The following is a 15,246-nucleotide window of genomic DNA, read 5'->3' on the forward strand; positions in this document are numbered from 1 at the left end:
GGTCAGGGAATAAGAGCACGCTCTATAGACGTCTTCAGATCAGGGAATAAGGACACGCTCTATAGACGTCTTCAGGTGAGGGAATAAGAGCACGCTCTATAGACGTCTTCAGATCAGGGAATAAGAGCACGCTCTATAGACGTCTTCAGGTGAGGGAATAAGAGCACGCTCTATAGACGTCTTCAGATCAGGGAATAAGAGCACGCTCTATAGACGTCTTCAGATCAGGGAATAAGAGCACGCTCTATAGACGTCTTCAGATCAGGGAATAAGAGCACGCTCTATAGACGTCTTCAGATCAGGGAATAAGAGCACGCTCTATAGACGTCTTCAGATCAGGGAATAAGAGCACGCTCTATAGACGTCTTCAGATCAGGGAATAAGAGCACGCTCTATAGACGTCTTCAGATCAGGGAATAAGAGCACGCTCTATAGACGTCTTCAGATGAGGGAATAAGAGCACGCTCTATAGCCGTCTTCAGGTGAGGGAATAAGAGCACGCTCTATAGACGTCTTCAGATCAGGGAATAAGGACACGCTCTATAGACGTCTTCAGGTGAGGGAATAAGAGCACGCTCTATAGACGTCTTCAGGTCAGGGAATAAGAGCACGCTCTATAGACGTCTTCAGATCAGGGAATAAGGACACGCTCTATAGACGTCTTCAGATGAGGGAATAAGAGCACGCTCTATAGACGTCTTCAGATCAGGGAATAAGAGCACGCTCTATAGACGTCTTCAGATGAGGGAATAAGAGCACGCTCTATAGACGTCTTCAGATCAGGGAATAAGGGCACGCTCTATAGACGTCTTCAGGTGAGGGAATAAGAGCACGCTCTATAGACGTCTTCAGATCAGGGAATAAGAGCACGCTCTATAGACGTCTTCAGGTGAGGGAATAAGAGCACGCTCTATAGACGTCTTCAGATCAGGGAATAAGGGCACGCTCTATAGACGTCTTCAGATGAGGGAATAAGAGCACGCTCTATAGACGTCTTCAGATCAGGGAATAAGAGCACGCTCTATAGACGTCTTCAGATGAGGGAATAAGGACACGCTCTATAGACGTCTTCAGATCAGGGAATAAGAGCACGCTCTATAGACGTCTTCAGGTGAGGGAATAAGAGCACGCTCTATAGACGTCTTCAGATCAGGGAATAAGAGCACGCTCTATAGACGTCTTCAGGTGAGGGAATAAGAGCACGCTCTATAGACGTCTTCAGATCAGGGAATAAGAGCACGCTCTATAGACGTCTTCAGATCAGGGAATAAGAGCACGCTCTATAGACGTCTTCAGGTCAGGGAATAAGAGCACGCTCTATAGACGTCTTCAGATCAGGGAATAAGAGCACGCTCTATAGACGTCTTCAGGTCAGGGAATAAGAGCACGCTCTATAGACGTCTTCAGATCAGGGAATAAGAGCACGCTCTATAGACGTCTTCAGGTGAGGGAATAAGAGCACGCTCTATAGACGTCTTCAGATCAGGGAATAAGGGCACGCTCTATAGACGTCTTCAGATCAGGGAATAAGAGCACGCTCTATAGACGTCTTCAGATCAGGGAATAAGAGCACGCTCTATAGACGTCTTCAGATCAGGGAATAAGAGCACGCTCTATAGACGTCTTCAGATCAGGGAATAAGAGCACGCTCTATAGACGTCTTCAGATCAGGGAATAAGAGCACGCTCTATAGACGTCTTCAGATCAGGGAATAAGAGCACGCTCTATAGACGTCTTCAGATCAGGGAATAAGAGCACGCTCTATAGACGTCTTCAGATCAGGGAATAAGGACACGCTCTATAGACGTCTTCAGGTGAGGGAATAAGAGCACGCTCTATAGACGTCTTCAGGTCAGGGAATAAGAGCACGCTCTATAGACGTCTTCAGATCAGGGAATAAGGACACGCTCTATAGACGTCTTCAGGTCAGGGAATAAGAGCACGCTCTATAGACGTCTTCAGATCAGGGAATAAGAGCACGCTCTATAGACGTCTTCAGATGAGGGAATAAGAGCACGCTCTATAGACGTCTTCAGGTCAGGGAATAAGAGCACGCTCTATAGACGTCTTCAGGTCAGGGAATAAGAGCACGCTCTATAGACGTCTTCAGATCAGGGAATAAGGACACGCTCTATAGACGTCTTCAGGTCAGGGAATAAGAGCACGCTCTATAGACGTCTTCAGATCAGGGAATAAGAGCACGCTCTATAGACGTCTTCAGGTGAGGGAATAAGAGCACGCTCTATAGACGTCTTCAGATCAGGGAATAAGGGCACGCTCTATAGACGTCTTCAGATCAGGGAATAAGAGCACGCTCTATAGACGTCTTCAGATCAGGGAATAAGAGCACGCTCTATAGACGTCTTCAGATCAGGGAATAAGAGCACGCTCTATAGACGTCTTCAGATCAGGGAATAAGAGCACGCTCTATAGACGTCTTCAGATCAGGGAATAAGAGCACGCTCTATAGACGTCTTCAGATCAGGGAATAAGAGCACGCTCTATAGACGTCTTCAGATGAGGGAATAAGAGCACGCTCTATAGACGTCTTCAGATCAGGGAATAAGGACACGCTCTATAGACGTCTTCAGGTGAGGGAATAAGAGCACGCTCTATAGACGTCTTCAGGTCAGGGAATAAGAGCACGCTCTATAGACGTCTTCAGATCAGGGAATAAGGACACGCTCTATAGACGTCTTCAGATGAGGGAATAAGAGCACGCTCTATAGACGTCTTCAGATCAGGGAATAAGAGCACTCTCTATAGACGTCTTCAGATGAGGGAATAAGAGCACGCTCTATAGACGTCTTCAGATCAGGGAATAAGGGCACGCTCTATAGACGTCTTCAGGTGAGGGAATAAGAGCACTCTCTATAGACGTCTTCAGATCAGGGAATAAGAACACGCTCTATAGACGTCTTCAGGTCAGGGAATAAGGACACGCTCTATAGACGTCTTCAGGTGAGGGAATAAGAGCACTCTCTATAGACGTCTTCAGATCAGGGAATAAGAACACGCTCTATAGACGTCTTCAGATCAGGAATAAGAACACGCTCTATAGACGTCTTCAGATCAGGGAATAAGGACACGCTCTATAGACGTCTTCAGATCAGGGAATAAGAGCACGCTCTATAGACGTCTTCAGATGAGGGAATAAGGACACGCTCTATAGACGTCTTCAGATCAGGGAATAAGGACACGCTCTATAGACGTCTTCAGATCAGGGAATAAGGACACGCTCTATAGACGTCTTCAGATGAGGGAATTAGGACACGCTCTATAGACGTCTTCAGATCAGGGAATAAGAGCACGCTCTATAGACGTCTTCAGGTCAGGGAATAAGGACACGCTCTATAGACGTCTTCAGATCAGGGAATAAGGACACGCTCTATAGACGTCTTCAGATCAGGGAATAAGGACACGCTCTATAGACGTCTTCAGATGAGGGAATAAGGACACGCTCTATAGACGCCTTCAGATCAGGGAATAAGGACACGCTCTATAGACGCCTTCAGATCAGGAATAAGAACACGCTCTATAGACGTCTTCAGATCAGGGAATAAGGACACGCTCTATAGACGTCTTCAGATGAGGGAATAAGGACACGCTCTATAGACGTCTTCAGATCAGGGAATAAGGACACGCTCTATAGACGTCTTCAGATCAGGGAATAAGAGCACGCTCTATAGACGTCTTCAGATCAGGGAATAAGGACACGCTCTATAGACGTCTTCAGATGAGGGAATAAGGACACGCTCTATAGACGTCTTCAGATGAGGGAATAAGAACACGCTCTATAGACGTCTTCAGATGAGGGAATAAGGACACGCTCTATAGACGTCTTCAGATCAGGGAATAAGGACACGCTCTATAGACGTCTTCAGATCAGGGAATAAGGGCACGCTCTATAGACGTCTTCAGATCAGGGAATAAGGACACGCTCTATAGACGTCTTCAGATCAGAGAATAAGGACACGCTCTATAGACGCCTTCAGGTCAGGGAATAAGGACACGCTCTATAGACGTCTTCAGATCAGGGAATAAGGACACGCTCTATAGACGTCTTCAGATCAGGGAATAAGGACACGCTCTATAGACGTCTTCAGATCAGGGAATAAGGACACGCTCTATAGACGTCTTCAGATCAGGGAATAAGGACACGCTCTATAGACGTCTTCAGATCAGGAATAAGAACACGCTCTATAGACGTCTTCAGATCAGGGAATAAGAGCACGCTCTATAGACGTCTTCAGATCAGGGAATAAGGACACACTCTATAGACGTCTTCAGATCAGGGAATAAGAACACGCTCTATAGACGTCTTCAGATCAGGGAATAAGAGCACGCTCTATAGACGTCTTCAGATCAGGGAATAAGGACACGCTCTATAGACGTCTTCAGATCAGGGAATAAGAGCACGCTCTATAGACGTCTTCAGATCAGGGAATAAGGACACGCTCTATAGACGTCTTCAGGTCAGGGAATAAGAGCACGCTCTATAGACGTCTTCAGGTCAGGGAATAAGAGCACGCTCTATAGACGTCTTCAGATGAGGGAATAAGGACACGCTCTATAGACGTCTTCAGATGGGGGAATAAGGACACGCTCTATAGACGTCTTCAGATCAGGGAATAAGGACACGCTCTATAGACGTCTTCAGATCAGGGAATAAGGACACGCTCTATAGACGTCTTCAGATCAGGGAATAAGGACACGCTCTATAGACGTCTTCAGATCAGGAATAAGAACACGCTCTATAGACGTCTTCAGATCAGGGAATAAGAACACGCTCTATAGACGTCTTCAGATCAGGGAATAAGAACACGCTCTATACACGTCTTCAGATTAGGGAATAAGAGCACGCTCTATAGACGTCTTCAGATCAGGAATAAGAACACGCTCTATAGACGTCTTCAGATCAGGGAATAAGAACACGCTCTATACACGTCTTCAGATCAGGGAATAAGAGCACGCTCTATAGACGTCTTCAGATCAGGGAATAAGAGCACGCTCTATAGACGTCTTCAGATCAGGGAATAAGGACACACTCTATAGACGTCTTCAGATCAGGGAATAAGAACACGCTCTATAGACGTCTTCAGATCAGGAATAAGAACACGCTCTATAGACGTCTTCAGATCAGGGAATAAGGACACGCTCTATAGACGTCTTCAGATCAGGGAATAAGAGCACGCTCTATAGACGTCTTCAGATCAGGGAATAAGGACACGCTCTATAGACGTCTTCAGGTCAGGGAATAAGAGCACGCTCTATAGACGTCTTCAGGTCAGGGAATAAGAGCACGCTCTATAGACGTCTTCAGATGAGGGAATAAGGACACGCTCTATAGACGTCTTCAGATGAGGGAATAAGGACACGCTCTATAGACGTCTTCAGATCAGGGAATAAGGACACGCTCTATAGACGTCTTCAGATCAGGGAATAAGGACACGCTCTATAGACGTCTTCAGATCAGGGAATAAGGACACGCTCTATAGACGTCTTCAGATGAGGGAATAAGGGCACGCTCTATAGACGTCTTCAGATCAGGGAATAAGAGCACGCTCTATAGACGTCTTCAGATCAGGGAATAAGGACACGCTCTATAGACGTCTTCAGATCAGGGAATAAGGACACGCTCTATAGACGCCTTCAGATCAGGGAATAAGGACACGCTCTATAGACGCCTTCAGATCAGGAATAAGAACACGCTCTATAGACGTCTTCAGATCAGGGAATAAGGACACGCTCTATAGACGTCTTCAGATGAGGGAATAAGGACACGCTCTATAGACGTCTTCAGATGAGGGAATAAGGACACGCTCTATAGACGTCTTCAGATCAGGGAATAAGGACACGCTCTATAGACGTCTTCAGATCAGGGAATAAGAGCACGCTCTATAGACGTCTTCAGATCAGGGAATAAGAGCACGCTCTATAGACGTCTTCAGATCAGGGAATAAGGACACGCTCTATAGACGTCTTCAGATGAGGGAATAAGGACACGCTCTATAGACGTCTTCAGATGAGGGAATAAGAACACGCTCTATAGACGTCTTCAGATGAGGGAATAAGAGCACGCTCTATAGACGTCTTCAGATGAGGGAATAAGAGCACGCTCTATAGACGTCTTCAGATCAGGGAATAAGAGCACGCTCTATAGACGTCTTCAGGTCAGGGAATAAGAGCACGCTCTATAGACGTCTTCAGATGAGGGAATAAGGACACGCTCTATAGACGTCTTCAGATGAGGGAATAAGGACACGCTCTATAGACGTCTTCAGATCAGGGAATAAGGACACGCTCTATAGACGTCTTCAGATCAGGGAATAAGGGCACGCTCTATAGACGTCTTCAGATCAGGGAATAAGGACACGCTCTATAGACGCCTTCAGGTCAGGGAATAAGGACACGCTCTATAGACGTCTTCAGATCAGAGAATAAGGACACGCTCTATAGACGCCTTCAGGTCAGGGAATAAGGACACGCTCTATAGACGTCTTCAGATCAGGGAATAAGGACACGCTCTATAGACGTCTTCAGATCAGGGAATAAGGACACGCTCTATAGACGTCTTCAGATCAGGGAATAAGAACACGCTCTATAGACGTCTTCAGATCAGAGAATAAGAGCACGCTCTATAGACGTCTTCAGATCAGGGAATAAGAACACGCTCTATACACGTCTTCAGATCAGGGAATAAGAACACGCTCTATAGACGTCTTCAGATCAGGGAATAAGAACACGCTCTAGACGCCTTCAGTTGTATCTTTCTTTTTCGATAATTACTCGCAGATTATCTGAACGTGTTAATAAACAGTCACTGGAAATCCCGATATTGCTGCGTGAAGGACGGACACCTGCACTTCTATCAAGACCGGAACAGGAATAAAATCGCCATCCAACCAGTGTCCTTAATGGGCTGCGACATCATCCCACAACCCACCCCGGACCACCTGTACTCCTTCCGAATCCTACATAACGGGGAAGAGCTCGCAACATTGGAGGTAACTATCGCAAAATACCATAAAATGTCACTAAATAAATAGCAGATAGCAAATATATAAGAATAAGTACTATAATACTGCCCCTATGTACAAGAATATAACTACTATAATACTGCCCCCTATGTACAAGAATATAACTACTATAATACTGCCCCTATGTACAAGAATATAACTACTATAATACTGCCCCTATATACAAGAATATAACTACTATAATACTGCCCTCTATGTACAAGAATATAACTACTATAATACTGCCCCTATATACAAGAATATAACTACTATAATACTGCCCCTATGTACAAGAATATAACTACTATAATACTGCCCCTATGTACAAGAATATAACTACTATAATACTGCCCCTATATACAAGAATATAACTACTATAATACTGCTCCTATGTACAAGAATATAACTACTATAATACTGCTCCTATGTACAAGAATATAACTACTATAATACTGCCCCTATGTACAAGAATATAACTACTATAATACTGCCCCTATGTACAAGAATATAACTACTATAATACTGCCCCTATGTACAAGAATATAACTACTATAATACTGCCTCTATGTACAAGAATATAACTACTATAATACTGCTCCTATATACAAGAATATAACTACTATAATACTGCCCCTATATACAAGAATATAACTACTATAATACTGTCCCTATATACATGAATATAACTACTATAATACTGCCCCTATGTACAAGAATATAACTACTATAATACTGCCCCAATATACAGGAATATAACTACTATAATACTGCCCCTTATGTATAAGAATATAACTACTATAATACTGCCCCTATGTACAAGAATATAACTACTATAATACTGCCTCTATGTACAAGAATATAACTACTATAATACTGCCCCTATATACAAGAATATAACTACTATAATACTGTCCCTATATACATGAATATAACTACTATAATACTGCCCCTATATACAAGAATATAACTACTATAATACTGCCCCTATATACAAGAATATAACTACTATAATACTGCCCCTATATACAAGAATATAACTACTATAATACTGCCCCCTATGTACAAGAATATAACTACTATAATACTGCCCCTATGTACAAGAATATAACTACTATAATACTGCCCCTATGTACAAGAATATAACTACTATAATACTGCCCCTATGTACAAGAATATAACTACTATAATACTGCTCCTATATACAAGAATATAACTACTATAATACTGCCCCTATGTACAAGAATATAACTACTATAATACTGCTCCTATATACAAGAATATAACTACTATAATACTGCTCCTATATACAAGAATATAACTACTATAATACTGCCCCCTATGTACAAGAATATAACTACTATAATACTGCCCCTATATACAAGAATATAACTACTATAATACTGCCCCTATATACAAGAATATAACTACTATAATACTGCCTCCTATATACAAGAATATAACTACTATAATACTGCTCCTATGTACAAGAATATAAGAATATACTACTGTAATACTGCCTGTTGTATAGGTTTTCTCGCAGCTTCTTGTCTCTTCTCGTTTGGACAGTGCCGCCCTCTGGTGGAGGTGGGGTGTAGTGGCGGTTTTCTGGATGACCTCTGTGTGTTTCTCACGGCTTCTGTGGATCTCTGATCTTCCTCTGAAGATTCCTCGTGTTGTTGTGTCTTGGATTTGTCATGAGACTTTTCTTCCCCTGGATTTAGAGTATAATTTTTGTCTCTTCAGAATGGGGCGGTTTTTCCTTTGTCTGCAGAGATTTGGACTATTTGGCAGCACTTTACATTTGTTGCTGTCGTTTCGCCATGTTGATGTTCTCCATTTATACAATAGGCGAAGTCCTCGGAGGACATGGGCCACTGGCTGGGGCTTCTACTGTCTGAATCTGGCTCCAAAACTGATCCGGAGGAGTTCAGCTATGACTACGTTGACGCGGAGCGCGTTTCCTGCATCGTGAGCGCCGCCAAGAACTCCTTTTTGTGAGTGTCTGAAGTCACCATTTTTATTATAAATGTAGTTGTCAAGGGTCGATTCACACATAATACCGCCATAGAGTTTACATATATAGGTTTTGTTAACCAGACATGCAGCATTTCACCCACAATGATTTGTCACACATAATACCGCCATAGAGTTTACATATATAGGTTGTGTTAACCAGACATGCAGCATTTCACCCACAATGATTTGTCACACATAATACCGCTATATAGAGCACTGCACACAATAGCGCCATATAGAGAACTGACCACAATAGCGCCATATATAGCACTGCACACAATACCGCTATATAGAGCACTGCACACAATAGCGCCATATAGAGAACTGACCACAATAGTGCTATATAGAGCACTGCACACAATACCGCTATATAGAGCACTGCACACAATACCGCTATATAGAGCACTGCACACAATACAGCTATATAGAGCACTGCACACAATACAGCTATATAGAGCACTGCACACAATAGCGCCATATAGAGTACTGACCACAATACTAACAGACACACTGCCTTCCACATACACAGAATACAGACTGTCTGCCGCATACACAGAATACAGACTGTCTGCAGAATACACACTGTCTGCCGCATACACAGAATACAGACTGTCTGCAGAATACACACTGTCTGCAGAATACACAGAATACAGATTGTCTGCAGAATACACAGAATACAGACTGTCTGCAGAATACACAGAATACAGACTGTCTGCAGAATACACAGAATACAGACTGTCTGCAGAATACACAGAATACAGACTGTCTGCCACATACACAGAATACAGACTGTCTGCAGAATACACAGAATACAGACTGTCTGCAGAATACACAGAATACAGACTGTCTGCAGAATACACAGAATACAAACTGTCTGCAGAATACTCCGCGCTATTCCCAGCACTCTGCATGGCTTTATATCCTCGGCCCCAGAGTATTTCCAGTCGCCTGCGCCCGACATTCATTGTTTCACGTCTTCTTTGCAGTTTGATGCAGAGGAAATATTCTGAGCCGAACACGTACATCGACAACCCGCGGGGAGGGGGGAGTCAGCAGGACGACCTGTACGATGATGTGGACGTGTCAGATACAGTGGTGAGTGCCAGCAGCTAAATGATGGCCAACTGCAAACATAACCCCCAGTGAGTGCAGCTCTGGAGGATAATACAGGAGGTAACTCAGGATCAGTAATGTAATGTACGTACACAGTGACTGCACCAGCAGAATAGTGAGCGCAGCTCTGGGGTATAATACAAGAGGTAACTCAGGATCAGTAATGTAATGTATGTACACAGTGACTGCACCAGCAGAATAGTGAGTGCAGCTCTGGAGTATTATACAGGAGGTAACTCAGGATCAGTAATGTATGTGCACAGTGACTGCACCAGCAGAATAGTGAGCGCAGCTCTGGAGTATTATACAGAAGGTAACTCAGGATCAGTAATGTAATGTATATACATAGTGATTGCACCAGCAGAATAGTGAGTGCAGCTCTGGGGTATAATACAGGAGGTAACTCAGGCAGTCACTGTGTACATACATTACATTACTGATCCTGAGTTACCTCCTGTATTATACTCCAGAGCTGCACTCACTATTCTGCTGGTGCAGTCACTGTGTACATACATTACATTACTGATCCTGAGTTACCTCCTGTATTATACTCCAGAGCTGCACTCACTATTCTGCTGGTGCAGTCACTGTGTACATACATTACATTACTGATCCTGAGTTACCTCCTGTATTATACCCCAGAGCTGCACTCACTATTCTGCTGGTGCAGTCACTATGTATATACATTACTGATCCTGAGTTACCTCCTGTATTATCCTCTAGAGCTGCACTCACTATTCTGCTGGTGCAGTCACTGTGTACATACATTACATTACTGATCACCAGCAGAATAGTGAGTGCAGCTCTGGAGTATAATACAGGAGGTAACTCAGGATCAGTAATGTATGTGCACAGTGACTGCACCGGTGGGGAGTGCAGTTTTTTGTCTGAAATCCCTGAGGACCGGGAGTAATAGATTGCGGTCCCGTGTTCGGGTGATAACCGTATGATGTAGTATTTAACTAGTTAGCATCTGAGAACAATAGTCAGAAACACATAAAATCTGGCTCATTTATCGCAGCTTTCTCAGCACTTTACTTACTGAAAGTTGAGGTGAATATTGCACTCACGTATAGCGCCATCATACTCCGCAGCGCTGTACACACATCATCCTCGCTGTCTCACAGTTCCCTTGCAGTAAGTCTTTGGAGTGTGGGAGGAAACATAAGAACATACAAACTCCTTACAGATGTCCTTGGTGAGATTTGAAGCACAGACCCCAGCGCTGCCCTATATCCAGTGCAGTGCTGACCACTGAGCCACCGTGCTGACCACTGAGCCACCATGCTACCCTGTGCAGAGGGGAAAATAAGTATTTGGTCCTCTGCAGTTTCCCTCTTACTCAGAATGGAGCGGCTGTCATTATTATCGTAGGAAACTTCACCTGTGACAGAATAAAAAATCCAGAAAATCCCATTTTATAATTTATAAATAATCTGCATTTTATTACATGAAATAAGTATTTTATCACCAACCGACCAGCAGGAATTCTGCTCTCTTAGAGCTGATATTTTTTTTCTCCTACTCTGCACTCGTTACCTGGATTAATTGCACCTGTGTGACCTTCTTACCTGTATATAAGACACCTGTGCACACGCTCAATCACACGCCAACCTCTCCACCACGGCCAAGACCAAAGAGTTGTCTAAGGACACCAGGGACAACATTGTAGACCTGCACAAGGCTGGGATCAGCTACAAGACAATAGGCAAGCAGCTTGGTGAGAAGGCAACAACTGTTGGTGCAATTATTAGGGTAAGGATGATTCTGAGAAAGATCCAGAATTACACGAGGACCTGGTCAATGACCTGATGAGAGCTGGGACCACAGTCCAAAGATTGCCGACAGTAACACACTACGCCATCATGGATTATAGTCCTACAGCGCACACTAGGTCCCCCTGCTCACACCAGCAATGTCCAGGCTCGTCTGAAGTTCACCAGTGACCAACTGGATGATCCAGAGGAGGCATAGGAGAAGGTCGGGTCGTCCCATGAGACCAAAATACAACTTTTTAGTACCAACTCCACTCGCTCTGTTTGGAGAAAGACGGATGAGCACAACCCCAACAGCGTCCTTACTGTGAAACATGGCTGTGAAATCATCATGCTTTGGGGGCTTTTCTGCAAAGGGGACAGGACAACTGCACCATATTGAAGGGAGGATGGATGGGGTCATGTATCACCAGTATTTGGCCAACATTCTGCTTCCCTCAGTAAGAGCATTGAAAATGGGTCATGGCTGGGCCTTCCAGTATGACAATGACCCAAAACACACAACCAGGGCAACTAAGGAGGTGCTCCGTGAGAAGCATTTCAAGGTCCTGGAGTGGCCGAGCCAGACTCCTGACCTGAGCCCAAGAGAAAATCTGTGGAGGAGCTGAAACTCAATGTTGGCCAGTGATAGCCCCGAAAACTGAAAGATCTGAAGACATCTGTATGGAGGAGTGACCTGAAGGATCTGGAGAAGATCTGTATGGAAGAGTGACCCAAGAGATCTGGAGAAGATCTGTATGGAGGATCGACCTGAAAGATCTGGAGAAGATCTGTATGGAGCAGTGACCTGAAAGATCTGGAGAAGATCTGTATGGAGGAGCGACCTGAAAGATCTGGAGAAGATCTGTATGGAGGAGCGACCTGAAAGATCTGAAGAAGATCTGTATGGAGGAGCGACCTGAAAGATCTGGAGAAGATCTGTATGGAGGAGCGACCTGAAAGATCTGGAGAAGATCTGTATGGAGGAGCGACCTGAAAGATCTGGAGAAGATCTGTATGGAGGAGCGACCTGAAAGATCTGGAGAAGATCTGTATGGAGGAGCGACCTGAAAGATCTGGAGAAGATCTGTATGGAGGAGCGACCTGAAAGATCTGGAGAAGATCTGTATGGAGGAGCGACCTGAAAGATCTGGAGAAGATCTGTATGGAGGAGCGACCTGAAAGATCTGGAGAAGATCTGTATGGAGGAGCGACCTGAAAGATCTGGAGAAGATCTGTATGGAGGAGCGACCTGAAAGATCTGGAGAAGATCTGTATGGAGGAGCGACCTGAAAGATCTGGAGAAGATCTGTATGGCGGAGCGACCTGAAAGATCTGGAGAAGATCTGTATGGAGGAGCAACCTGAAAGATCTGGAGAAGATCTGTATGGAGGAGCGACCTGAAAGATCTGTATGGAGGAGCGACCTGAAAGATCTGGAGAAGATCTGTATAGAGGAGCGACCTGAAAGATCTGGAGAAGATCTGTATGGATTAGCGACCTGAAAGATCTGGAGAAGATCTGTATGGAGGAGCGACCTGAAAGATCTGGAGAAGATCTGTATGGAGGAGCGACCTGAACGATCTGGAGAAGATCTATATGAGGCAGCGACCTGAAAGATCTGGGAGAAGATCTGTATGGAGGAATGACCTGAAAGATCTGGAGAAGATCTGTATGGAGGAGCGACCTGAAAGATCTGGAGAAGATCTGTATGGAGAAGCGACCTGAAAGATCTGGAGAAGATCTGTATAGAGGAGAGACCTGAAAGATCTGGAGAAGATCTGTATGGAGGAGCGACCTGAACGATCTGGAGAAGATCTGTATGGAGGAGCGACCTGAAAGATCTGGAGAAGATCTATATGGAGGAGAGACCTGAAAGATCTGGAGAAGATCTATATGGAGGAGAGACCTGAAAGATCTGGAGAAGATCTGTATGGAGGAGCGACCTGAAAGATCTGGAGAAGATCTGTATGGAGGAGCGACCTGAAAGATCTGTATGGAGGAGCGACCTGAAAGATCTGGAGAAGATCTGTATAGAGGAGAGACCTGAAAGATCTGGAGAAGATCTGTATGGAGGAGCGACCTGAAAGATCTGGAGAAGATCTGTATGGAGGAGCGACCTGAACGATCTGGAGAAGATCTGTATGAGGAGCGACCTGAAAGATCTGGAGAAGATCTGTATGGAGGAGCGACCTGAACGATCTGGAGAAGATCTGTATGAGGAGCGACCTGAAAGATCTGGGAGAAGATCTGTATGGAGGAATGACCTGAAAGATCTGGAGAAGATCTGTATGGAGGAGAGACCTGAAAGATCTGGAGAAGATCTGTATGGAGGAGCGACCTGAAAGATCTGGAGAAGATCTGTATGGAGGAGCGACCTGAAAGATCTGGAGAAGATCTGTATAGAGGAGAGACCTGAAAGATCTGGAGAAGATCTGTATGGAGGAGCGACCTGAAAGATCTGGAGAAGATCTGTATGGAGGAGCGACCTGAACGATCTGGAGAAGATCTGTATGAGGAGCGACCTGAAAGATCTGGAGAAGATCTGTATGGAGGAGCGACCTGAACGATCTGGAGAAGATCTGTATGAGGAGCGACCTGAAAGATCTGGGAGAAGATCTGTATGGAGGAATGACCTGAAAGATCTGGAGAAGATCTGTATGGAGGAGCGACCTGAAAGATCTGGAGAAGATCTGTATGGAGAAGCGACCTGAAAGATCTGGAGAAGATCTGTATGGAGGAGAGACCTGAAAGATCTGGAGAAGATCTGTATAGAGGAGAGACCTGAAAGATCTGGAGAAGATCTGTATGGAGGAGCGACCTGAAAGATCTGGAGAAGATCTGTATGGAGGAGCGACCTGAAAGATCTGTATGGAGGAGCGACCTGAAAGATCTGGAGAAGATCTGTATGGAGGAGCGACCTGAAAGATCTGGAGAAGATCTGTATGGAGGAGCGACCTGAAAGATCTGGAGAAGATCTGTATGGAGGAGCGACCTGAAAGATCTGGAGAAGATCTGTATAGAGGAGAGACCTGAAAGATCTGGAGAAGATCTGTATGGAGGAGCGACCTGAAAGATCTGGAGAAGATCTGTATGGAGGAGCGACCTGAAAGATCTGTATGGAGGAGCGACCTGAAAGATCTGTATGGAGGAGCGACCTGAAAGATCTGGAGAAGATCTGTATGGAGGAGCGACCTGAAAGATCTGGAGAAGATCTGTATGGAGGAGCGACCTGAACGATCTGGAGAAGATCTGTATGGAGGAGCGACCTGAAAGATCTGGAGAAGATCTGTATAGAGGAGAGACCTGAAAGATCTGGAGAAGATCTGTATGGAGGAGCGACCT

General features: G+C 44.7%; 1 protein-coding gene across 1 annotated transcript in view; it reads left to right on the forward strand.

The window, feature by feature from the left end:
• AFAP1L2 (actin filament associated protein 1 like 2) overlaps positions 1–15,246 on the forward strand; it is a 193,602-nt gene that overhangs the window by 165,575 nt on the left and 12,781 nt on the right. Inside the window, exons 11-13 of the mRNA XM_075348154.1 lie at positions 6,796–7,007; positions 8,868–9,013; positions 10,022–10,130. Coding sequence (XP_075204269.1) covers positions 6,796–7,007; positions 8,868–9,013; positions 10,022–10,130 — 467 coding nt within the window. The remainder of the gene's footprint in view (positions 1–6,795; positions 7,008–8,867; positions 9,014–10,021; positions 10,131–15,246) is intronic.

Source organism: Anomaloglossus baeobatrachus, chromosome 5 (genome assembly GCF_048569485.1).
Source record: "Anomaloglossus baeobatrachus isolate aAnoBae1 chromosome 5, aAnoBae1.hap1, whole genome shotgun sequence".
Classification (NCBI taxonomy): Eukaryota; Metazoa; Chordata; class Amphibia; order Anura; family Aromobatidae; genus Anomaloglossus; species Anomaloglossus baeobatrachus.